This window comes from Spermophilus citellus, assembly GCF_964194105.1.
Source record: "Spermophilus citellus genome assembly, chromosome: 1".
NCBI classification, from domain to species: domain Eukaryota; kingdom Metazoa; phylum Chordata; class Mammalia; order Rodentia; family Sciuridae; genus Spermophilus; species Spermophilus citellus.
Genome location: NC_138182.1, coordinates 118,049,504 through 118,075,661, shown reverse-complemented (window position 1 = coordinate 118,075,661; position 26,158 = coordinate 118,049,504). Strand labels below are relative to the sequence as shown.

Genomic DNA, 26,158 nt, shown 5'->3' with positions numbered 1-26,158 from the left:
GATGGGCTCTGGTGGGTGTCTGCAGTGGATGGATAGACCTGGGTGTACTGTGAGCATGGGTCCCAAGCAGGCTGTATGGGCAGGTCTGGGCTGGGCCTGGCCTCCCGTGTTAATCTGCTGGTTGGAAGGGATGGCCCTGAGCCAGAGGCTGGGTTTTGTGCCCTGCTGGTGGAGGGCTGGACCCAGGCCTACTGTAGCGCGCTCGCCTGGCATTCGTGCGACCCGGGTTCGATCCTCAGCACCACATACAAACAAAGATGCTGTGTCTGCCGAAAACTAAAAAATAAATATTAAAAATTCTCTCTCTCTCTCTCTCTCTCTCTCTCTCTCTCCACTCTCTCTTTAAAAAAAAATAAAAATAAAAAAATAAAATAATCAGAAAACTGTATTGAAGGATACTTGTCAGTCATTTATTTCCATTAATCCAACTGCATATTTTCAGAGAAAAATCAAAATAGTCATTGTTTATTGATAGATAACAGTGACTTAGAAAATAAATGGTTAAAATCATATGAAATTTTACTAATTGAAAAATTCAGTTATTTCAGATAGCAATTTAAGATGACCCAAATCGTGATCGACGGCATCATATCAGGACAGCTATAAATTCCATTTACTCTCTAACATAATCACATTGACATTCATACCAATATAACTTTGAAAGAATTTAGAATTACTGTGTCATTTGACAATGTTGCCATACATTGCAACTTAGCAAATTAGCCTGAGGAGCTTAATATCTCCTTTTTGTAATATAAACATCTGAAAAGTTCTGGGGTTCTTTGAAATGTCCAAAATTTACCTTCAGCTTGAAGAAATTTAATTTAAAACTTTGATCCTGGGGAAGCCTACCAAAGATGTTGAAACAGGTTTAAAACATCTGATTAAAACAGAATCAGAAGCCAGGTGTGGTGGCACACACCTGTAAATTCCAGCACCTTGAGAGGCTAAGGCCTGAGAATCACAGGTTGAAAGCCAGCCTTAGACACTTAGCAATATGCTAATGCAGCCTGGGAAACTTAGCCACACCCTATCTCAAAAAAAACGCAAACAAACACCAGAATGGACAGATAACTGTGAAATATTCAATTGAAGACAGTAACAACTGAAAACAAAAACAACAAAAAACCCCCGAGCTTTACTTTTAGAAAATTTCGGTACACAATAAACATTTTAATATACAGAAATTGGAGCATAGAATGAAGAGATAGGATCAAACTGACACCAAAATCCAGCTGGGCAAACAGGTCCTGTAGCTCCACATCTGGCATTTGAGGCACAAGGCATTGTGATGTTCTCTTCAAAAGCTTGTGTAACTCTAGCCCTATGGCCTTGGTGAATGCAGCCCAAGTGGACTTTGTGTTGGCTTGTCTCTGCTCAATGCCTGCTGCTTTCCTATGACTATGTCCCATGTTACTGGCATTTTTTAATCTCTGGGTTCTTCACTTCACCTTCAGCTTCCTCCTCACATCTCCACATTTTGAATTCTCAGGGGAGGCCCACAGGGACTCTGACCCTGATGCACTTTGCCTGGCCTACCAGATATTTGAAATCTTCATGAAGCCTCCCTGAATCCCTAACTGAAACATCCTGCATTCGTGCCAAGAGAGCACTACATGGTTGATGCCAAAGTCTGTTACCATCTTGAGCAGTAGCCAAACCTCCAGAGACCCTGGCTGCAGCAGCCTGTGAGTGTCTGGGTGGCTGAGCTTGGGAAAGAAACTTCCTATGGTCCTTTGTGCAAGAAGGGTGCCCCACTGGTCTCAAGAGAATATTCACTATTATTCCCTAGAGCTTCATGGGAAGGGTGTGGTCTTGCCAGCTCCTAAGATGCCCTCAGGCCATCTTTCTTGTTGTCTTTGGGCACTCTTTAGCATTTCTTTAGTGGCAGTAATGTCTTTAACAACTGAAACTTTCTTAGTCCCTGTTTTGTTCAAGTCCACATTTTCCAAATCTTTCTGTTCTGCTTTCTGCTCCTTACTATAATAAATTTGGCTAAAAGCTGCCAGCAATATCCATGCCACAACCAGAAAGCTATGCTACATATAAATCTTTTCTGCCAGATTAAGAAGTCCATCACTTTTAAAACGAGCCTCACAAAAAGACTCATGACAAGGGTAAAATGCAGACAACTTCTTAGCCAGAGCATAACAGGAATGACCTCTAGTCCAATCACCAGTAGTGTCATCCTTTTCGTCTAAACACACTTGAGCCCTGTCTTCACTGTCCACAGTCTTATTGATCTCCCACCATTACCGGCCATTAAGCTCCCCTTACAACAACCTATACAATTTCCCGCTTGAACTGCTAAAGATCTCAAAATTCCTCCATCCTATTCCAAAATGCTGCAAATGCTTATGAAATATATCATCAGGTTACTAACAACAACGACCTCACTCTTGGTACAAATTTGTTTTAGTCATCTTTTTCACTCTATGATTAAAAGAATCAACCAGTACAATTGTAGGGCAGGAAAAATTTATTTAAGGGGTCAATTCAGACAGCAGTCTCCATTCCTCAAAGGCTTGAGGTAAGGCAGAAGAACATCATGATGGAAGAGTGTGACAAAGGAAAGCAGCTCACATGATGATCAGGAAGCAGACTGAGAGGTCTTCTCTGGCCAGATACAAATATATACTCCAAAGCCTTGCCAATTCCCACCTCCTCCAGCCACTCCCTACCACTCAGTGAATCCCTGTCAGGGGATTAATGGACTGATTGGTTTAAGATTCTCATGAGAAAATCATTTCTCCTCTGAAACTTCTTGCATTGTTTCACATTTAACCTTTTAGTGAAAACCTTAAATCCAAAGCACAACAAAACTTATGTCCATTATGAGTTCAATCATGTATTTGAAGGCTAGATGAATTAGCAAAGGCTTTCCCACACAGCTTACAATCATAGGGCTTGTCTCTAGTATAAGTTCATTTATGTTTTTCAAAGTAAGATGAAGTAGTGAAAGGGCTTATTACCAGTATGAGTTTATTCATGTAAGTAAAGGAGACTGGACTAAGTGAAGGTTAACCACATTGCTTATGTTCATTGGGCTTCTCTCTAGCATGAGTTCGTTTATGTGTTTGAAGGGAAGAGGACCTAGTGAAGGCTTTCCCACACTGCTTACATTCATAGGGCTTCTCTCCAGTATGAGTTCGTTTATGTCTATAAAGGTAAGAGGAACTACAAAAGGCTTTTCCACATTGTTTACATTCATAAGGCTTCTTTCCAGTATGAGTATGTTCATGTATGTGAAGTTGAATGGACTGAGTGAAGGCTTTGCCACACTGCTTACATTCATAGGGCTTCTCTCCAGTGTGAATTCGATTATGCATTTGAAGGTTAGATGTTGTAGTAAAGGCTTTACCACACTGTTTACATTCATAAGGCTTCTCTCCAGTATGAGTTCGTTTATGTATTTGAAGGTAAGAGGACCTAGTGAAGGCTTTCCCACATTGTTTACATTCATAGGGTTTTTTTCCTGTATGAGTTCGTTCATGTGAGTGAAGGTCACTGGAGGAAGCAAAGGCTCTTCCACATTGTTCACACTCATAGGGCTTCTCTCCAGTATGAGTTCGTTCATGTACCTGAAGGTAAAGGGAAGCAATGAAGGCTTTTCCACACTGCTTACATTCATAGGGCTTCTCTCCAGTATGAGTTCGTTTATGTATTTGAAGGTAAGAGGAACTAAAAAAGGCTTTTCCACATTGTTTACACTCATAGGGCTTCTTTCCAGTATGAGTATGTTCATGTGAGTGAAGTTGAATGGACTGAGCAAATGCTTTGCCACACTGCTTACATTCATAGGGCTTCTCTCCAGTGTGAATTCGATTATGTATTTGAAGGTTAGACGACGTAGTGAAGGCTTTTCCACATTGTTTACATGCATAGGGCTTCTCTCCAGTATGAATTCGTTCATGTATATGAAGGTAAGAGGACCTAGTGTAGGCATTCCCACATTGTTTACACTCATAGGGCTTCTTTCCTGTATGACTTCGTTCATGTGAGTGAAGGTGACTGGATGAAGCAAAGGCTTTTCCACATATTTTACATTCATAGGGCCTCTCTCCAGTATGAGTTCGTTTATGTATTTGAAGGTAAGAGGAACAACTGAAGGCTTTTCCACATTGTTTACACTCATAGGGCTTCTTTCCAGTATGGGTTTGTTCATGTGAGTGAAGTTGATTGGACTGAGTGAAGGCTTTGCCACACTGCTTACATTGATAGGGCTTCTCTCCAGTGTGAATTCGATTATGAATTTGAAGGTTAGATGACGTAGTGAAGGCTTTTCCACATTGTTTACATTCATAGGGCTTCTCTCCAGTATGAGTTCGTTCATGTATTTGAAGGTAAGAGGACCAGGGAAAGACTTTCCCACATTGTTTACATTCATAGGACTTCTTTCCAGTATGATTTCGTTCATGCTTATGAAGGTAAGCAGACCTAGTGTAGGGTTTCCCACATTGTTTACATTCATAGGGCTTCTTTCTGGTATGAGTTCCTTCATGTGAGTGAAGGTGATTGGTTGAAGCAAAGGCTTTTCCGCATATTTTACATTCATAGGGCCTCTCTCCAGTATGAGTTCGTTTATGTATTTGAAGGTAAGAGGAACTACAAAAGGCTTTCCCACATTGTTTACATTCATAGGGCTTCTTTCCAGTATGAGTTCGTTCATGTATATGAAGGCAAGAGTAAGTAGTAAACGTTTTTCCACATTGTTTACATTGATAGGGCTTCTTTCCTGTATGAGTTTGTTTGTGTACTTTAAGGTTAATGAAGGCTTTACTACATTGTTTCCATGTATGAGCCATCTCTCCAGTATGTCTTTGAGCTTTTGTGAGAGAAATGAAAGATTTTCTGATCCATTTACGTTCATGCAGCTTTCCTCCATACTCTTCATTCTCATATGGTTTGTTTGCAGAGTGAGATATGATGGGCCTATTAAGAAAAAAAAATTGATATATGAAGACCTGTCCACATGTACTGCTTTCACATGGACTTTCTACGAGGAATGTCCTTTTAAGACTAGATTTGGAATCTCACTGAAAGTTTTTCCACACTGAATACCATTTAAATTTTTTCCAGAGCCTACTACATGACTTCTGTTAAAAAATTACAAGCACAATTTATGGTTGGCTCTGTAATTTTGCATTTATTAATAGGCACTGGACTTACATAATTATTAAGATCAGTGAAAATACTGGTTTTCTGGCATGTCTAAACCATATGAAAGTCAATATCATGATTACTTTACAACAATGCTTCTCCATAGCTACTACTTAAACAGTGGTATCATGAATACAGTTTGTTAGTACTATCAACAAATCCATTATTTTAAAAACAATAAACATGTATCTTACATTACAATTCATATTTGGTGAAAAAAGAATAAACATAATTCATATCATGTTTATTTTCTTGTTTGTAAAATTATAGGACATGCTAGATTTCCCTCAAGGCACTCTGTTTCCTCTTGTGAGTACAAATTACCTTAGATTTATCCCAGGATATGTGTTCTGATCTTCAACATTGTGGTCCTCCCATTTGTCTCCTAAAATGTAGACCCAAAACAATCATTATGAATGACTTTAGAATGAATGGGATTAAAAATTTGGACAATAATGCACTAATAAAAAGAGATGAAAAAAGGGGAAAAAAAAGAATTCTGGTATTTAAGCTGCACGGTGAATTGATGTTAGGCCCAATTTATTCTCCAAGTACTCCCTTTCTATATTCCAAATATAGGAGGGCAAAAAACTCCCAGGTGCTCTGTCTTTCAATATGTAATGAAACATCATGCTTACCTATGGAAGCCAGGTTTCTAAGGATTTCCTGCATCACATCTCTGTAGAGATTCTTCTGGGAAGGATCCAGCAAACCCCACTCCTCCTGGGTGAAGTTCACAGCCACATCCTCAAAGGTCACTGAATTCTAAAATATGCCACAAAAATGTAGTGCAGACCAAGAGAGACTAACAACATGAGGGCTGTATTCTCAACATGTAAGAATATGTTTCTGTGGTCCCCAAATATTTATTCCATGATTTGGTCATTAAAACTTGTACTCTCTGCCTTCACTGCTTCAAAAAGAGTCATTCCAAAATAAGACTTGAACTATCCAGAAAATCATCAGCAGAGCAAAACACCCATCTCATTGTAAAGTCCAGGGAGCAAGATATGGCCCCGTGTCACCTCTAATGTCTTTGCAGGGTTCTCATCTAATGTGCAGAAGAGCACTAATATTAGACCTCCTGACCAGACCTATACTTGGAAATCCCTGCTGAAAAAGTTGTACTTTAGCTGGTAGGTGGAGCTAAAGATTTGAGATGATTTCACCAAACTAACCATTTACACTGAGTCATAGTGATTGAGAGTATGTAAACAACATGGTATTTACTAAACATTTGTTTTACATTTGAAATCCTGTTATTTTGTCCCACTCTTATGTTAAAGCCTAAAGAATCAAAGTACCCCCACACCTCAAAAAAGAAAAGAAAAAGAACCCTTTAAGAGAAGACTCTAAGAGTAGATATTGCATTGATGTGGTCACAACATGGTAACTATGGATTGAGCTCATCCTTTGTGATTACACTAAGAGAACAAGTTGAATATGTAGGTGCTTCACTCCAAATAAAATTTAACCAAATAATAAACAAAAACAATTAGTAATAAACAACTTGATAATATCTTCCAATTAATATCAAAATACAATGAGATGAGTGTCAAATACCTTTTCTGACATTTATCAAACAAAATTCCCATTAATCAACATACTTGTCCAGGTATAATAAGAATTAAGAAATGTGTAACATCTATCAATATGTTCTAGATAGCAGACTGTTGGTTAATATGATATACACTCATGTGCCTCATAACAATGTTTTGGTCAAAGACATTTTTGATTAATTATGGCTTACATATACATGTTTAACTGTAGTAAAATGATTACTAATGTGTTTGTAGTGATAGTGGTATAAACAAATCTAATGCATGCTAAACTTTGGAACCTTGTCAAGTAAATGCTGTGCAGGGTTGTAGCCTAGGGAGCACTGACACCATAGAGCCATGGTATGTAATAGGTCATTACTTCTAGGACTGTGAATACACTGTGGTGTTTGTGCAATGGTGAGCCAGCCTAAAAACACACTTCCAGAATGTATAAGTGACACCTGACTATAAATGAAGAAATTTTAAATTATACTATTGGACTCAGCATAGTATTAGCATGGAGAAGAACAAAGAGATAGACCAAGAGAAGAGAAAATTTTCAGTGGCTTGAAATTCACATGGAAAATTGAATAATGACATAGAAGGTATTATGGAGAAGTGAACACATTCACATGCAATTTAAAAGATAAGTTAAAAATAGGCTGGGAGCTGGGTGCAGTGGTGCACACCTGTAATCCCAGGGGCTTGGGAGGCTGAGGCAGGAAGATTTTGAGTTCAATGCTAGCCTCAACAAAAGTGAGGTGCTAAGCAACTCAGTATCACCCTGTCTAAAATAAAATACAAAATAGGGCTTGGGATGTGGTTCAGTGGTTGAGCACCACTGGGTTCAATCCTCAATTAAAAAAAAAAAAAAATAGGGCTAGGGATGTGGCTCAGTGCTCAAGTGCACTCGAGTTCAATCCCCAGTATGGAAAAAAATGGCGGGGGAATTAAAAGACAAAAATAAGTGGGGGATAAACCTGCAATAACATGCCAGGGCATGTAATGAGATGAATAAATGCATGACTGAAATGAAAAAGAGCCAGGAATAGGAACAGAAGGAGAAAGCTGCATAAAAATGTTTTAGAAATTATCTGCAATATCTTGCACAATAAAAAGTACAAAATATTTCTGAAAAAAAAAATGATACAAGTAAAAATATTTGGTGTTTGTGAGCACAAGGAATTGTACATCTACCCAAATATTAACCATAAAGTCAGTTCAATCACTTTCAAATTAGCAACTCACTTTTGGAGACTTTTAGCTTTGAATTTGTGATCCTTCTGCCTCAGCCTCTTAAGCCTTTGGGACTGCAGGTATGTGCCACTGTGCTAAGCACCAGTGCAATTTTTATATAAAATAAGAAGTATCATTCTAATGTTCACATGAAATTGCAAGAAACTCAAAAATGGAAGAAGAAAAATAAAGTGACAAGCATCACATTTCCTGATTTCAAAACCCACTCAAACTATACTATTAAAGGCAGACACACACAGCAATGGAGGAAATTAAGGGACCCAGGCCAGTGTTGACACACAGAAGAAAATGATATTCCTCAGGGTCAGGCTAGGGGTCCAGGACCTCTGTATTAACAAATGGGCAGGGAAACTGGATGTTCATGTTAACACCTAAAGTCCGACTCTCCCCTCACAACACATGCATACATGAAATCCACGTGGACCAAAGTCCTGAAGTTAAGATGTGAACCTCACACTTCCTATAAGAAAACGTAGAGCACACGTCTCACAATACCGGATATGGGAATGGTATCTGGGATATAATACCATTCACATCAATCATGAGAATAATAGATAATTTGATTTCACCAAAAATAGTTTTCAGTCCTGTCATTTAGAGCAATGAGACTGGAACTATGAATACCATACTAAGTGAAATAAGGCAGGCAGAGAGGGACACACTGTGTTTTATCACTCACATGGGAAAGTTACAAGTTGATTTCAGAGAAAGTACGAGGGAGTAGTCACCAGAGGCAAAAAAGAGAGGTGAGATAGGACAGGGAGGGACTGGAGAAAGAAGCTGAGTATCAGGTACCAGAATTTACTCCAGAGGGGCCAGCAGTATTGCCCTCCAGAACATAGGTGACCACAGTACACAGCACATCAATCTGTATTTCATAATACAGCTGAGGGAGCAGTCCAGAGACACAGAAAAATAAAAAATATTAGGAAATGGAAGAGCTAATGCCTTGATCTGTTCATGGCACACTGGAACAGGTGTGCAACTTAAAATGAATCAACACTTGAAAGTAAAAATGTTGTCCTTCATTGGACACCATCAGCAGAATGAAATGGCACTCCAAGGAACTGCATCACGCATCTGGAGGTGTTGATACCTGAAAGAATGAAGAAAAAGCAGATGACAAAGCTCAAGCCATCTTCACAACATAAACAAGCACCTGGAAAAGAACTTAACACTCTGAAAAGCCAGGGGGATCTACAAACCCTGAGGCTATGTAAGGATGAAAGGCTGTCTCCATGATAACAAAAACAAGTCAATTATAGACAAGAGCAAGAGGGGTGCTACCAGGGAAACCAGGAAGAAAATCACAGTATTCCAGACCTCAGAGCAAGCTCACAGAGCCCCAAACATTGAGGCAAAATCAAGGACTCTACCAAGAAGATACAGGTGGATGCAGGCAACAAGATGGGAGAAGACAGTGCAGCCTCTGCAACTATCACCACCTCTCTCCCCATCAATAGAATCCACTTGGCAGTGAGTATTTGACTTGTATTTCTGGATTCCTGCTCACTAGAGTCTACTGCAAGTGGACAGGGGCATTTGATGGGGCATCTTCACCGCAACATCTACCGAAAGCCTGCTACATAGGGGGAAATCAATACTTAAGAAGTTGTGAGGCTCTAAGACACACACAAATACACATAGGCCTCACACAAACCTCCTCACAGGGCCATGACCACTCAACTTTCAAATGCTGAAGTGACCATCTCCACTTCATATGTCAAAGCAGTGGCTCCTGGACCCCAAGCCATTTTCCAAAGTTGATAAAACCCAAATGAGTTCACAATGAAGGTACACATGAAATCCTGAACTTCAAAGTTTACAGCAGCAGGACAAGTGGTGTTCAAAACCTGGAAGTACCTAATAGGAAAATGTGTGCCCAAGGTCAGCAGTGAAAAAGACAAGACACAAAACTCAATAAAAATCAATTAGTAATAAAAAAATCAACTTCTATATATATGAAAGGAAATACTGAAATGCAATTAAGAGAAAAGTTCATTTACAATGGAACCCCTCCAAAATAGAAAAAATAATACGCAATACAAAACATATATGCATAATATATACATAATAATATATAATACAGCAACCTGAGCACAGTTCACTGACTACAGAGGGAACAGGGAAGGACTTATCTGTGAATTACTGCATTTACACATCACAGAGGACCTAGTGTGATCTGAAAGTCTGTAACAAGCTTCTCACAGTTTTGCCTCATCAGAAGACAACTGGTGTAGCAAATTAGTGGAAAATGCTTAAACATGTTTTAAAAAAAAAACAAAATCCTACATCTGGTTAGATGTTTAAATGAAAAAATACAATATAATGTGTGAGAGAACAAGGTAAAATAAAATATATTCTCAGAAATTGGCATATTAAGGCTGGTATGTTAGCACACAGGTCCAATCCCACTGACTTGGGAGGCTCATGTGGAGAATCAAAAGTTCAAAACAAACCTTAGAACTCAGCAAGTTCCTAAACAATTTAGAGGGAACTTGTCTCCAAAAAATAAAACAGAGCTGGGGATGTGGCTCAGTGGTTCAGCACCACGAGGTTCAATCTGTGGTTTGAAAAAAAAACAGAGTATTCAGGTGGGCTCAGTGGTGCATGGCTCAAATCCCAGGGATTTAGGAGGCTGAGGTGGGAGGATCACACTTTGCAGTCTACCCTAGGATACCAGTGAGAACCTGACTCGAAATAAAAAAATAAAAAGACCTGGGGATGTAGCTCAGTAGTAGAGTATCCCTTGATTCAATCCCTACTACAGAAAAAATTTAAAAAGTGAATGTTCACCAGCACCCAGGTATACCAGGGAACTGAGGAAGCCCACCCATGCCAAACAGAAACCTTTCAGAGAAGACCAAGACCTACATGCCCAGCACTGGCTGCCCTCGAGGTTCAGGTCTTCAGAGAACTGAGGCTGAAGTGGTTTTAAACAGAACGACCATGTGTCAAAGCAGCAGCTCCAGCACAAATGTCCACAGAAAAAGGAGATGAGCTCTTGTTATTCTTCTGTTTTCTTTCCAGCTATTTCCTCATGGAACTCCATCAAAACTTAGGCTCAACAAAAGCTAAGAGAGACTGAGCAACTAAACTACTGTCTCCAAAAATACTCTGGAAAGTCACTATACACAATGGCCACAGTCTTCAACAAACAAGAGCAAACTCTGAATAGAGGGAAAAACTGACTTAAGAGGAATATAATATTCAAATACCCACTTTGCAAAAGTAACAAAATAAGGAATACACATAAAGAGCAAAGAACATCTCATCAATGGGGAAAAAAATGCTTGAGTTAATCCACTACTGAGAAAACATAGACACTAGACTCACTAACAAGACTTAAAACCAACTGCCTAAATGTTTAAGATGCACAACCTACCACAGGTCAAAACACCTGATGAACAACTGAGAGACTCACAAGGACAGGGGAGGGGGGAGCGGGGATGGGGCAGGGGAGGATGTCGGGGATGGGGAGAGACTCACATGGACACGCGGTGAAATCCAGTGACAGGAGGAGTCAGCGGCAATCTTCTGACAGTGAGTGACAGCTGGAGCACACAGAAGAGCTGTAGTGGTGTCTAGCTCAACAGCACACCCACCACAGGTACCTCTAGGGCACTTAGCCAACAGCAGCCCAGCACACATCCTTCTCAACATCACAGGAAAGTCTCCATGACCAGCCACCTTCAGCCACGACAGGCGTTAGTGCAGAAGGCTACCAAATCCCAACATGGCACCAGGAACACTGGAATTACCATGGCATCAGTAACAGAAACACAGCTGGGCGACCTCCAGATATCGGCAGGTCAAATCCCAAAGTTCTAAACAGCACACGGGTCAAGGGTGTCTCAGGATCAGTCTGAATATTTCAAAGGAAAAGAACTGAAACTGCATCTTAGAAAACTTTGTGAAACAGAGCACAGGTACGGCTTAGGGGAGATTAAAGGGAGTGAACACTCACATTAGAAAATAAAAAATAAGGGCTAGGGATATAGCTCAGTTGATAGAATGCTTACCTCATGTGTATAAGGCCCTTGGTTCAATTCCCAGCACACACACAAAAAAACAATCTATATTATTTAATAAATAAATAAAAGAAAATAAGAAATAAAACCATTTATGTATTGAAGGGCATCTAGGTTGGTTCCACAGTTTAGCTATTGTGAATTGTGCTTCTATAAACACTGATGTGGCTGTGTTGCTGTAGTATACTGTTTTAAAGGAGAGGTATAGCTGGGTCAAATGGTGGTTCCATTCCCAGATTTCCAAGGAATCTTCATATTGCTTTCCATATTGGCTGTATCAATTTGCAGTGGTATGTCAGTGTACCTTTTTCCCCACATCCTCACCAACACTTATTGTTGCTTATATTCATAACAGGTGCCATTCTGACTGGAGATGAAATCTTAGAGTAGTTTTGATTTGCATTTCTCTAATTGCTATCGATGATGAATATTTTTTCATATTTTGTTGACTGATTGTATATCATCTTCTGTGAAGTGTGTGTTCAGTTCTTTGGCCCATTTATTGACTGGGTTACTTGTGTATTTGGTGTTTAGCTTTTTGAGTTCTTTATATACCCTAGAGATTAGTGCTCTATCTGATGTGTGAGGGGTAAAGATTTGCTCCCAAGATGTAAGCTCTCTATTCCCTTCAAATTCTTTCTTTTGCTGAGAAGAAACTTTTTACTTTGAGTCCATCCCATTTACTGATTCTTAATTTTAATTCTTGCACCTAAGGAGTCCTAATTAGGAAGTTGAGGCCTAATCTCACACGATGGAGATCAGGGCATACTTTTTCTTCTATTTCATATAGTCTTTGGTTTTATTCCTAAAGTCCTTGATCCATTTTGAGTTGAGTTTTGTGCAGGGTGAGAGACAGGGTTTGCCAGTGTTTCCAGCACCATTTGTTGAAGACGCTATCTTTTTACCAATGCATATTTTTTGCAGCTTTGACTAATATAAGAGGATTGTAATTTTGTGGGTTTCTCTCTATGTCCTCTATTTTGCACCATTGGTCTACCAGTCTATTTTGGTGCCAAAAGCATGCTGTTTTTGTTACTATTGCTCTATAGTATAGTTTAAGGTCTGGTATAGTGATGCCATCTGCTTCACTCTTCCTGCTAAGGATTGCTTTAGCTATTCTGATGAATTTCCAGATGAATTTCATGACTGCTTTTTCTATTTCTATGAGTAATGTCATTGGGATTTTGATCAGAATTGCATTAAATCTGTATAGTACTTTTGGTAGTACAGATATTTTGATAATACCCTAGATTCCCTTCAATAGATAAATCAATTAAAAAATGTGGCATATATACACAATGGAATATTACTCAGCAATAAAAGAGAATAATATCATAGCATTTGTAGGTAAATGGATGAAGTTAGAGAAGATAATGCTAAGTGAAGTTAGCCAACCCCAAAAAGCCAAATGCCAAATGTTTTCTCTGATGTAAGGAGGATGATTCATAGCGGGTTAGGGAGGGAGCATGGGAAGAAGAGACGAACTCTATATAGAGCAGGAGCTGGGAGGGTAAGGGAGGGGGCATGGGGTTAGAAATGATGGTGGAATGTAATGGACATTATTTTCCAAAGTACATGTATGAAGGCACAAATTTGTGTGAAGATATTTTGTATACAACCAGAGATATGAAAAATTGTGCTCTATATGTATAAGAAATGTAATGCATTCTGCTGTCACATATAAATATAAAAATAAATAAAATGAAATAAATTGTGAAGTTAAAAAAAAGAAAAAAATCATGTTTGGCTTATATCCATAAACAAAAATTATTTAATAAATGTAATTTTGATAAATTTTTAAAAAATCATTCATTTATCCACTTTGGAACTAAAGAATGAAGACCAAGGAGAACCTACATCTGACGCTAGCATATAATTAAAGACATCAATGAAACTGTGATTAGGAAATCAATAGATTCAAAATCAAAAGCAGGTTCTTCATGGACATCCTTAAATGGATAAACCACAGCTAAGTTAAGAAAAAGGACATGATACTTTAGAAGAAATGAGAGACACCATTATTCATCCTAGAAACTTAAAAAAAAAAAATACAAAAATGTTATGAATAACTACCAGAGTACAATTTGAGAACTCAGATGAACGAGACCAACTCCTGGACACCAGCAATCTACTACAACTCACACACAAGGAGGAGCATACAACATAGACAGGCTAATAAAGTGATACTAAGGATCATCAGAGGAAAGGCATGGCCCAGGGGTGTCATGGTGGATTCTGCACCACACTAAGGAGGAAATGAAAACTGTCCTTAATCCCCTCTAAAAGGAAGCAGGTAACACTTCCAATCCATTCCTCAAGGCATAGGAACGACATACTGCAATGGAACAGTTTCTGGCAGCCAAGCCAGGGAACCTGCCTGGACCACAAATGGCTGAACTCGGCACCCAGGAAATATCGGAAATAAGCAATAATGAAAAAAAGGGAAATGAATTGCATGCAGTTTGATCAAATTGTGGAGAGGTAGCTTAATTGTTTCTCTAGCTTCATGTCTTAAATTCTGTGAAATCTAAGAGCAGGACTGCTTTTTTGAAGAACATCAAAACTACTTCTGCAAGTAGAAATAGTAGCCAAATACCTAAGAGTAGCCAAAATGTCCAGGAGTCTCCAACACCTTGTAGAGAACACCATCAGGTAGTATTATAGACTGAAGGTCTATTTCAACTCCAAGATTCACAAGGTGAAAGGTGAACTCCCAGTGGGACAGCATTAAGAAGGGGCATCTGGGAGGAAACTGGAATTAGATGAAATCATGAAAGATGCTCAAGGATTATTAGTAATCTCATGAAAACCTGTTCTGTTCAGACAAAAGAGATGTCACTTAATAACAACTTCCATAACAGTAAGTCAAGTTTGAAGCAAATAAACATTTTTTGTTATTTGTGTCAATTGTCATGTTTGTCCCATGAAATGTAGTGGTAATCTTCCAAGTTCAGAAAACAAGAAGCAAAAAAGGGTTATCCACTGTCACAAGTTCTTCATTATACAAGGGAACCAATATTCTCATGAATCCTTGGAGTCCAAATTTCCCTACCACACCTTTTGTGGACATGTAACCCCCCCCCTTTTTTTTCTTTTCCTTTTGTGGTGCTGTGAATTGAATCCACAGCCTGTACATATGAGGCAAACACACTACATACTGAGGTATATTCCTAGCCCACAATGACATTTATTTTCCTCTTTTCTCTAGTAGCATTTTTGAAGCTAGTACATGTAACTTCATCTGAAAAAAAAAAAAAAAAGTTAGGTCACAGAAACTTTCTTCCCATGCTCAGAGGAAGCAGAAAGACAAATAAGAATTCTTATTAAATGAAAAATATATATATATATCTTCTTTTGAAATCTACTTTTTACTTTTTGAATATTTTACCTTGCTTAGCTCTGAATAAATACATTTCACATTTGAGGAAAACTGGATATCTAATAAGGGAGCAGGTCATTTCAAAGTCATGAACACAGAAAGAGCTAGAGCTGAGGAAACATAGATGTTAAGCTGAAGGGGCAGGTAAGGTTCCTACAAGCTGGGCATCTTCCTCCCACCTGGTCCTGCTCAATGAAATACTCCACAGTCACCGCCCAAGAGACCTAGACCATGACTCCAGCCTGTGAGGCTGGTCAGGGTTGCACACCAGTGCACTGGGTGGATGGTTCTTGTGCTCTGGAGTTTTTGCTCCTTCAAAACATGACAGAATGCAAGAGGCAGGAATCACTGCTGACCTGGCCCCTCAGCACCAGCATACACAGGCTGACTGTCCTCCTGTCTCCAAGAAATGGGAACAGGGCCTGGAAGAGACAGTGTCCCTAGGAGGTAGCTGTCTAGATGAGGCCTATTCCTGGAGATTTCTCAGTCCCAATGCCCCCAGCTGATGTCCTTAAAGGGTGCACCCCACAGCTCAGGATGTCCTCTAGGAGGAGCTGACCCAGGGCCTCAAATCACCTATAACCTGAAGGACAAAGGGTAACCTGTGGGTACCTTGGGGCACCCCCAAAAAAGGACAGGCCAGTGGCTGAGGACATGGAATCCTGTGAGGTTTTCAAAGGAAACCTCTGCACAAATTATTCCAATAAAGTTTTATGCATGGAGAAAGTAAAGTAACAGAGGCACAAAGTCAATTTTAACAGTGGAGTTCCAGCTGACTGTCCTCTGCTCTCACCACATGGCAAACTCACACACAGAAAACAAATCTCTGAGGCTGTGCCCAGTGAATGCAGTGTGAGGAGCAAAGAGTGGATAATGCAGTGAACTGGAGGGGGAGGAGGAGTCTGGAAATGTGAGCACAGGACAGGAATGGTAAGGGGCTGGTAGGGGAAAGCAAGGTGACTTCATGGGGAGAAGGAGGAACAAGGACACTTCAGACCAGCATCTTCCACACAGCAACCCTAGACCAGAGTCAGGATCCCCCTCTGCCTTCACTGCACACAGAGGGCCTAGGGCTGGGGTCCAGCTGGGCAGAGAGGGTTCTGCCAAAATAGGGGTAGACCAGGCAGCACAAGGGGAACCCACCTGCACCAGCCCACACCATGGCCTGAAGGCACCAAGAGGTGAGCAGTAGAAGCATCTGACTCGGGTCTGGGCTGGCTGACTCTAGAGCTGAGAGTGGGTGTTCAGAGTCCAGCCACAGCTGGTTCCCACCAGTTCTAACTAGCCCACCTCCCAGAGCAGTTCCTGGCCCCACACACTCATCATTTCCTGCCTTCTGCAGTCCTGACATCCTTCCTGTGGACCTCATAGCAGCTGCAGGTCACAGGGAGACAGACCTGAGCCAGAGCCACTTGGGCCTCACACAGCAGAGAAGACACAGTCCTGGAGATGGATTCTGAGCTGCACAGGGTGAGAGATGAAGGCCTATGAGACTGTGGAAGGCTCCCCCTCTCACCAGCTGCCTGCTGCTTGCCCAGGGCTCCACAAGACCCCTGCACAACCCAGCCCACATATGCACACCCTGGGGCACTGTGTGACAGGAGACTCCTGGATAAATGAGGCCAGAAGGATAGTGGGAAGCCAGGTAGTAGGCAAAAGCCCTTTTCAGGCAGGGTTTCCTGCCTGCAAGGGGACCAGTCCCACCAGGGGACATTTCCACTTAAGCAGGTCCTGTTGTCTTCCTGCTCTCATGAGGCCTTTCCTGCATCTTCTGCCTGGGCACAGTTACAAGCAAGGTGAGGAATTACACACTCCTTGTTCCAAGGCAGCTGATCCTGACCTGAGAGGTGGGTACCAGGTCAGGCCAGACTGGGAAGGAGGGAGACAGGCATCCAACACTTGGGAAGAGACCAGTGCTGCAATGCCAAGGCTTCCACACACTTTACTTCTCAGTCAACCCATTTCCAGCCAATAAAATGAAAAGAGTAAAAGGAAATACAATTATTAAGTTCATAAAAACTAATTATATGACAATAAAAGGAATTAGAGAGAAAGAAAAACAAATACTTGAACCTAGTCAGGTAAGAAGCCTGCTTCACCCATGGTTCAGAATAAAAAAAAACATGTGTAAGCTGTGTGTGGGGGTACATGCCTGTAATCCCAGTAGCTAGGGTAGCTGAGACAGGAGGATTGTGAGCTCAAAGACAGTCTCAGCAAAAGGGAGCTACTAAGCAACTCAGTAAGACCCTGTCTCTGAATAAAATACAAACTAAGGCTGGGGATGTGCCGCAGTCTGTCTGGGCACAGAATCACGAGCCACTCACAGCCTTGTAGATTCAAACAGCAATTCTTTATTCCCGAACTCACACCGGCCCTCTACAAACACGTTCTGGGGAAAATCATGTTCTGGGCAAAATCCACGAACTCCACCAGGCTCTAATCAGCAGGATACGCCCTATTCCCGGCAGGGTACATCTTAAACCTGGAACCGCCCTAAACCCAAGGACGGGATACTCCCTAAAACCTGATCTGCCCTAATCCAGTAGGATCCTCCCTAAACCCAGATCCACCCTGGTCCTTGAGCAGGGTCACCTTTCTCAAACATACATGCAATGTCATAGCAAATGTCCAAGGCAAGTCCATTTCCAGGAGTCCTTCCTCTAAGCAACATGGGGTATGCTCACAAGGAAATTTCGATGCGTCATTCCTACTTGGCAATGGCTCTCAGCAGGGATGTGGCTCAGTGGTGGAGAGCCCTGAGTTCAATCCCTGATACAAAAAAAAAAAAAAAACAAAAAAAAAAAAACATACCCACTTGGAGACTGTAAGCAGGGTCCCAAAATGGGAGCCAGACTCTGACTGCTGAAATATGTTCCCAGAAAGGCTCAGTCCCAGGTGGCCAGGAGGGGACACTTAAGGATTTACTTCTGGGAGCCCAACAAACACCTGTCCTATAGATTCTCTTATGTTAAAAAATAAAGTCCAAAAGAAAAAACTCAAGTCTATTAAGAATGAGACAGCTCCATCAAACTATAATAGGGTGGGGCGGTTGGGGCTCAGTGGTACAGCATGGCCTAGCATGCATGAGGCACTGATTTCAATCCTCAGCACCACATAAAATATATTGTGTCTCCCTGAAACTAAAAAATAAATATTATTTTTAAAAAGTTGTGTGCATTGCAGCTAATATAGGAATAAAAAAATTAGGGTACAAAAAGGCTGCTCTACTTCAGGGGAAATGTCTACACATTTCAGAAACAAATTGAATTAACATGCAGGATATTAAAACAGAAATAACCTCATAAGTGAATTCATCATAAGAAAATGACTGAACATCTTTCCTGTGAACATGGGGACACAAAAAAATGCTCATGGTATTTCATAAAAAGCAGTATGTGTAGCCACAGGGAAGTAAACAGAAACAGACAGGTACAAATAAAAAAACTTCAAGAACTCTTTGTTCTTTATATCACACTCTATTCACTTAAGTATTAACCAAAAACATAAAAATTTTATATTCAGGGGCTGGGGTCGTGGCTCAGTGGTCAAGTGCTTGCCTAGCATGTGTGAGTTACTGGGTTCGATTCTCAGCACCGCATATAAAGAAATAAAATAAAGGTCCATTGACTTTTAAAAAATATTTAAAAAAAAAATCATATTCAATCAAGGAATGAAATCCTATGTACTTGGGGACAAATTGGAATTGTATGGCAGCCAGATGTGACAGAAGATGAAAAACCAGCCTCTACCTCAGAGCAAAGCCTGTCCAAGAAAGGGACATGACCTTTGTCCTTGGATAGACCCACAGAGCACGCCTAGGCACATTCCCTCCCTGCTAAGTTGTTTATCTACAAATAACAGAAGAGATCTGCTGTGCCAGGTGTCCCTGACTCAGTCAGGCTAGGTGGGGACCCATAGCAACCCCCTAGCAGCCACCAATCAGCGTGAGACAGGGAAACACCTGGGATGCCAGATGACCCTCCCAGTAGTTTATGGTGGTTGATAAAGTGTTGGGAAACCATGTAGTTTAGCACAGAACACACCTCTTGGCTTAAACCAATCAGTTCAAATGAATCCCCCTCTTGTAGTAACCAATCACCCCTACCCAACTTGCTCCTGCAAGTGAATGTGCTAATCGTGTGTTAGAGTTGTTATTTGATTTTCCCACGGTGTGTGATTTGCTACGAGATGCTATGATGTATGTGGGGGTCCCTGCCTTCTCCAAAGAATGTATAAAATTGTTGCAAACCCTGGGCTCAGAACCTCTCAGCAACACCAGTTGCTGTGTGCTCTCGGAGGACCAAGCTAGCTCGCAATAAACACCTCTTTGCTGCTTACATCCATCTTGGGTCTCTGGTGGTTTTTTTGGGGATCCCGAATTCGAGCATAACAAAGAAACCATAGGACTGGCTCAGGGAAGCAGCCTGTCTCCCACAGTTCACCAGGAATCCCAATTGTTGGCTAAACACATTCCCAAGCTTGGAAACCATTCTCACAGTGGATGCAGCCCAGGTGGCTCCTCCTAGGAATGAGGGAACCTGTGCAGCTAAGACATTTGGTTCTGGAAGGTCACTGTGCTCTCCTCTCCCTAGAGTGGAATGTTCCTTATGTAGGACTTCTAGTTCTCACTTTCACCCAAGTACCCACCAGCAGGAACATGAGGGTCCTGGCCACTGAGGCCTTTTCCCTGAAACCCTTTCTGACACCTACAGTGTGAATCTGCTGAACATCAATACATTCTCTTAAACTACTTGTTCAACAGTTCAATTCTGACATTGAAGCCAGAATTAGGCAGGCAATGTAGATAGGTAAATCAGGTGGGGTCAAGGTATACAATTTTAAGTTAGTCTGAGCCCTTCCTCCACCCTTATCAAGAACCTGCCCCTGCTCCAACCTGTTGCCTAGGTAACCTGTCCCAGGAATTTCCCCTCCCTACTGGGAGCTATAAGGTTGTTAATGTGTCCTTGTCTACTCCACCCTACTTCCACTTTAAGCCCACCAGTTTCTCAACTTTTGGCCCTCCCAGGGAGCATTCCTGGGCCTAGTCAAGTCCTCAGCAAGAAAGATTGGGGGGGGGGGGGGGGAGAGAGGCAGGAAAACAAAGGACTCCCAATACCTCCTCCTCAAGTTCAATGATTTGATTTTAGCAAAGCATGTCACTTATGTTTAGTTTACTATAAAGGATACAATTTAGGATTGGCCAAAATGAAAAAAGATATATAAGAAAAAGAAAGTGCCAAAGGGAATCTGGGAAAGATCTATGAATGAAGAAACCCCCTTTTCTGCTTTCTGCTAGAGCAGTTCCTGCAGAGACCCCCTTCTCATTATCACTTAGAGGTCGCTTTTTTAACCCATGGCAGTCACACCCTGATCCTAAAAATACCTCCCCTCTTTGTTCCCTCCTAAGCAATGAGCTGCAGTTTTCTCTTCAGTGATTAGAACAAATCTTAATCAAACTCAAGTTTCCCTCCTTCCTCCAGGACCCTGAACTCTGACCCAAAGGCAGCTGGAAACCCCATACAGCCTCCTTCCTGATCCCTCCTGAGAACAGGCTGACTTCTGGGAAACATTCTCTGACCTGCCCCCCTCCTTGCTACCCTCCCTACAGCTTCCTAACCCTGTTTGCCCCTCCCTAGGAAAGCAGCCCTTTTCTGCAGGAGCTGTGGGTGCTTGCAGAGCTCACCTGTGGTTCTCCCCTCTCCTGCAGTGCTCCTTAAAATAAGTGCTTCTCACCCAAATCTGTTTTTGTTTCATTGCACACTCTGGGAACAGCCTTGGATAATATGCACCCTCAGAAAGGGAATCCCCTTAGCATTCCCATCCCTCCCCATATCTGCCTGAGGACCCCAGGTTTCCAGAGTTCTGTAGCTTCTCAGTCTAAAGGGATCCTTCCAGGGTTGGTGTGAGCAGCCTAGGCCTCTGCAGGGGAGGCTGCCCAGAGAGCTCTGACTGGACCTTCAGTGACTTCCTTTTGCAGGACCAATTCTGGCCTTGGATTATAGTCACTAGGATCAAGGATCTCTGCTTCTCAGTCATGTGTCCAATCCGAAGAGACTTGGTGTTTAAAGAACCCAGAAAAATCACTCAAACTCAAGTGTTTATGTTTAAGGAGGAAAAATTTTAAGACACACTTCAACAGGAAAGTCAAACTTATTCCCTATCAGACAATAAACATGTTATTTAATTAGTATTTCCAGGATAACATATTTGGTATTCATTCATCACAGGTGACTACTATTAGGAATTACCTAGTTTTGGTCAATAGTGTCAGTGTTAAAACATTCACCTGCAGTTCACAGGGTACAGAACAGACCCATCCACTGCCAAACCCCTGCAAACTACAGGAGCTGATGTTTTGGTGAATCTTTCTAATGAAACTGAAGCCAGATTTAAAGATAGGTAGTTAGTGTAGTTAGGTAAATTGGGTCTAACGGGTCTAACATCCAGTAAAATCGAAAGTAAAGGCCATGTTGAGAATGTAGTCCAGGAAAGCAGAGCACCACTTAGGAAATTGAAATGTTACTGTTCCCAAGGACCAGAGCCCAACCCAAGGAAATGTTAATGAAGCAGCTCCTAGCAAACAGGGAGATGCTCATCTAAAAGTCCTTCCTATCCAGATTACACCTTTGGTCCACCTGTCCCCACCCTTTGGGCCTTCCCACCTACATTCCATCACTGAAAGATAACAGAACAAAGGACAGGAATGAGGGAAAGCTGAAAGAAGACCTCAGCTATAAAAAGGGGAAGACATTGCCCTTCCACAGATTCCAGTCTTGGGTCCCCTTCTTCTTCCAGGGAGAAGTCTTTTCTGCTGACATTAATAAAGCTTCTACTTTCCACTCTAAACTTGCCTCCGCGTGCTTCTCTGGTGTTATATTTCAGCCCTGGGGAAGCAAGGACTGCCTTCCACTCTGCAACCACACTGGAACAAGATTGTATTTCTTTTCCCAGGTGGCGTTCCCAAAGCAAAGTCCTGGAATTCTGTTTTAACCCACCCCCCAAGTCCCAAAGAACATGTCCGAGAAGCATAGTGAGTACTCTCACCCTGGGGGAGGAAAAGATACATAAGAATTTTTAACTAGCAAGATGTGGTAGTACAGGCCTCTAATCCCAGTGACTCCAGAGGATGACACAGGAGAAACACAAGTTCAAATCCAGCCTCAGTGACTGAGCAAGACCCTCAGCAACTAATGAGTAAGGTTGAATCTCTGTAATAATGAAACAAACTTATCCACCAAAATTTCTTCTAGGAATGAGCCACACTGAAATAGATTTCCTGGGGCTGGGATTGTGGCTCAATGGTAGAGCACTTGACTAGCATGTGTGAGGCCCTGGGTTTGAGTCTCAGCACCACATATAAATAAAGATCCATTTACAACTAAAATTAAAAAAAAAAAAAAAGAAAGAAAGAAATACAGATTTCCACCATTTCTATTCCCAGATAGCATTCCCAGAACAAAGCCCTGGAATTCTATATTAAATTACCAATTCCACCCCTACCCCCACCAAATTTAAAAAAAAAATTATTCTAAGAAACTCAGTAAACTCACTCTGGGGAAGCAAAACAGTACATAAGAATCTTTAAATAATGAAATATAAGACCAAATGTTTCCTTTTTTTTTTAATCTGGTTTCTTACCCTGACTTATAATTCTATCTTGTCCTTTAGTAATATTCTCTAATCTTCCACCTCTAGCATTAAATTACATTTTACAACTAATGAAAAACTGAAGTTAAGTAAGTGAGCAAGTCTTTCCAAGGCAACAAACCCAGGGAGCTGCAGCACCACTGGACACTGACCTGTCAGACCTCAGCTTGGTCAGGCATCTGTCACCAGGCACATCCTCCCACCCCCTCCTGCTGCTGAAGAGCTTTGTAGGGTTTTGCTCCACCTTGCTGGGGTCAGATTTCCCTGCTCTTAGGGATAACTGTTCTTCTTTCACAGCTCTGAGCACATCTAGAGGGCAGGAACCATGTGTGTCATGTTCCCTCAACACCAGCATCTCACTGCCTGACCGGGGTGTCTCCAGTTGCTCCCCTGGGAGGCTGCTCCCCACACCTCAGGTTGCCCTCTAGGAGGAGCTGACCCAGGGTCTGAAACTGCCTGCACCCTGCAGGGCACAGGGAAGCTGTGGGCACCTAGTTGCAGCCCCACCAAAGGACAGGACAGTGGCTGAGGACACAGGATCCTGTGTAATGGCCAATAACACCTCTGCCCAGAGACTGTGTCTGTGCCTAGACATGATGAAGAGAGGCATAAGTACTTTTTAAACTCAAGTTCCAGGTCATTCCTGTCTGCTTTCCAGTCATGGGAAATGTTTGCCCACCTTTCAAAAAAAAAATTATTTAAAATTTAAATTATCCATTGTTGTGAAACTTTTGATAATTAAAACACTGTCTATTTGAATGTAGACTGGAACAAACGGTTGGCAAAGTGTGAACTGGAGGGTGCAGTTGGCATCTGGGAATGTAGGAGGGAACTGGAATTTCAGGTGTCTGCTACCAGCCTTAGGAGGAGCCAGGTTCCAGAATGGAAAATGGATTTGATACTGTTCCCTGCACATTTAGGAGTATGTGTCTGTAGGACTCACAGATTAATTCTGTGGAGAAAAGAGGGACAGACTGGAACCCCTAAGGCCAAATGTCACAGTCAGAACACACCAGGGTCCAGAACCCTGACCCTTCCCTTCTCACCACACACTCTGGGAGCATCAGGCCACATAAGCTGCACAGATCTGAACCAGGGACGTCGCCAACAGGGAGAAGAAAAAGAGGACAGGGACCTGCTGCCCAGCTCACCCATGGGACAGAGGTCAGGGAGACCGCCCAAGCAGAGACTCGGTCGAACGCTCTGCAGCTGATCTCGGGGACCCGCAGCCCACCCGACCCCACAGACCCCGGGTACAGGGGTCAGGGCCCAGGGCCACCCGCCAGCGCGGACAATGCCATCCTCCGCAGCGAACCACGGGGACTCGCTCTCAGTCCGTCCCGAGGGACCAAAGGTCTGGAGTCCAGGGCCAGCCGAGGGGGACTCATTAACACGCTCTGCAGCTGACCGGGAACCCTCCTCGCAGCCTACCCTGCGGGACCAGGGGACAGGCCCCAGGGCCAGCCGCCGGCCGGGACTCGGTAACACAGTGTGCAGCTGACCAGGGGACCCGCCTCCCAGCCCACCCCGCGGGACCAGGGGACAGGCCCCAGGGCCACCCACCGGCCGGAACTCGGCCCGCTCCGTCACTCACCCGCACGCCAGGTCCCGCCATTCCTGTGCCCCTGGCGGTCCCTGGCCGCACACTCTCCGTTTGAGCCTCCGGGGTCACCTGCCGTCCTCACGAAGGAACTTCAGCCACCCGATCTCGTGGGGGTCTCTAGCTGCGACGGGAAACCATACTCAAGACACGCGACCTGAGGAGGAAGGAGCGCAGCCGCCAGGTCCAGTGAGGAAAGCGCGAGACTGCGGAAGCCCGCCCTTGCCCCGGCTGCGCGCCTGATTGGACAGCGCCGCCCTGAGGGACAGCCTCCAGGCCCCGCCCCCGCCTGAGGGACAGCTAACGTAACCAATCCCTGATGAAATAGGCCCAGCCCTTTTTTTTTTTTTTCTAGAAAATCTTAAAAATGTTTTTCTAAACATTTTTTTAAGTTTTATCTTTCAATTTTTTTTTTCTGCTGAGGACAGATGTCATTTTTTTATTGGTTGTTCACAACATTACAAAGCTCTTGACATATCATATTTCATACATTAGATTGAAGTGGGTTATGAACCCCCAATTTTACCCCAAATGCAGATTGCAGAATCACATCGTTACACATCCACAATTTTACATTTGAGGCAGCACCTCCTCCTGGGCTGGGGCCTGACCCCCGCAGGTAACTCCTGTGCGCACCTGGGGCAGCCCAAGGCGTCTGAACATGATCCACCGGGATGGTGGAGTGTACCCGGGGCCACGGAGGAGCGTGTTAAGACCTTAAGTCACATGAACTTCCTGCCCTGGGTTCAGGGTGGGCCTGAGCCCTGGAAAGGAGGCCTGTTTAACTGAAATGAAGTGCTCAGTAAGTACCTTTGACTTTTCTGAAGGCCACGTGAAAATGTTCTAAGGAACAGGTGAAACTACCCGGCACAGCTCAGCCGTACAGTGCTTTTCTGGCAAATCGAGGCCCTGGGTTCCAGCCCAGCAAAAACAAGATGATTCAGAAAACAAGAGAGAAAGTCACAGGTGAGGTTGGTTGTGATGTCTTTAAAGCAGTATATGTAAAATGTCATTGATGAACTATGCAGACAGTACAATGAGGTATTGCTACTAATAACATGTCTTTATGGTGCTACTCGTTAGGACAGTGCTCAAAGAAATCTCTGGAGACAGAATCTCACACTCAAAATGCAAAGTTTATTGACAAGAAGAACTTGCCCTCCAGTAGAGTGGCACAACATAACACATTTATTTGAATAGGGTTTTTGTAACTTTTTAACAAGCAGCAAGAGCAAGCTAGAAATGACTTTGGGTGCGGGTGGCTGGGTAATAACAGATTTTTGTATTTAGGGACCTTTGGGGGGGGGGCGTTATGGGAACAGGGCATTTTAAGTTTCTTTTTCTTGGCATCTTATGTTATGGGAACAGGGAATCTTAAGTTTTTTCTTGGTAGTTCTGAGGCTCAGAACCAAAATGAGTTACTACTGTCCAGAGGTCTAACACTTCAGCCTTTTATTTTATAATGATAAAGGGTATCATTCCTCCTGGCTTATTTGAGCTCAATAGGGGCAAAGAATGGTTTAGGACAGATCTTCAGGGGAGG

General features: G+C 42.5%; 2 protein-coding genes across 2 annotated transcripts in view; both read right to left on the bottom strand.

Moving 5' to 3' along the window:
* LOC308655607 (uncharacterized protein) overlaps positions 1–26,158 on the bottom strand; it is an 801,622-nt gene that overhangs the window by 476,357 nt on the left and 299,107 nt on the right. The gene's annotated exons all lie outside the window — the stretch shown is intronic.
* LOC308655632 (uncharacterized protein) lies at positions 458–24,829 on the bottom strand. Its single transcript, XM_081305707.1, has 4 exons — positions 24,610–24,829; positions 5,799–5,925; positions 5,485–5,545; positions 458–4,932 (listed from the first exon to the last, which is right to left on the bottom strand). Exons 1-4 carry the CDS (start codon positions 24,628–24,630, stop codon positions 3,021–3,023), a joined length of 2,121 nt encoding a protein of 706 aa, XP_081161833.1. The 5' UTR covers positions 24,631–24,829; the 3' UTR covers positions 458–3,020.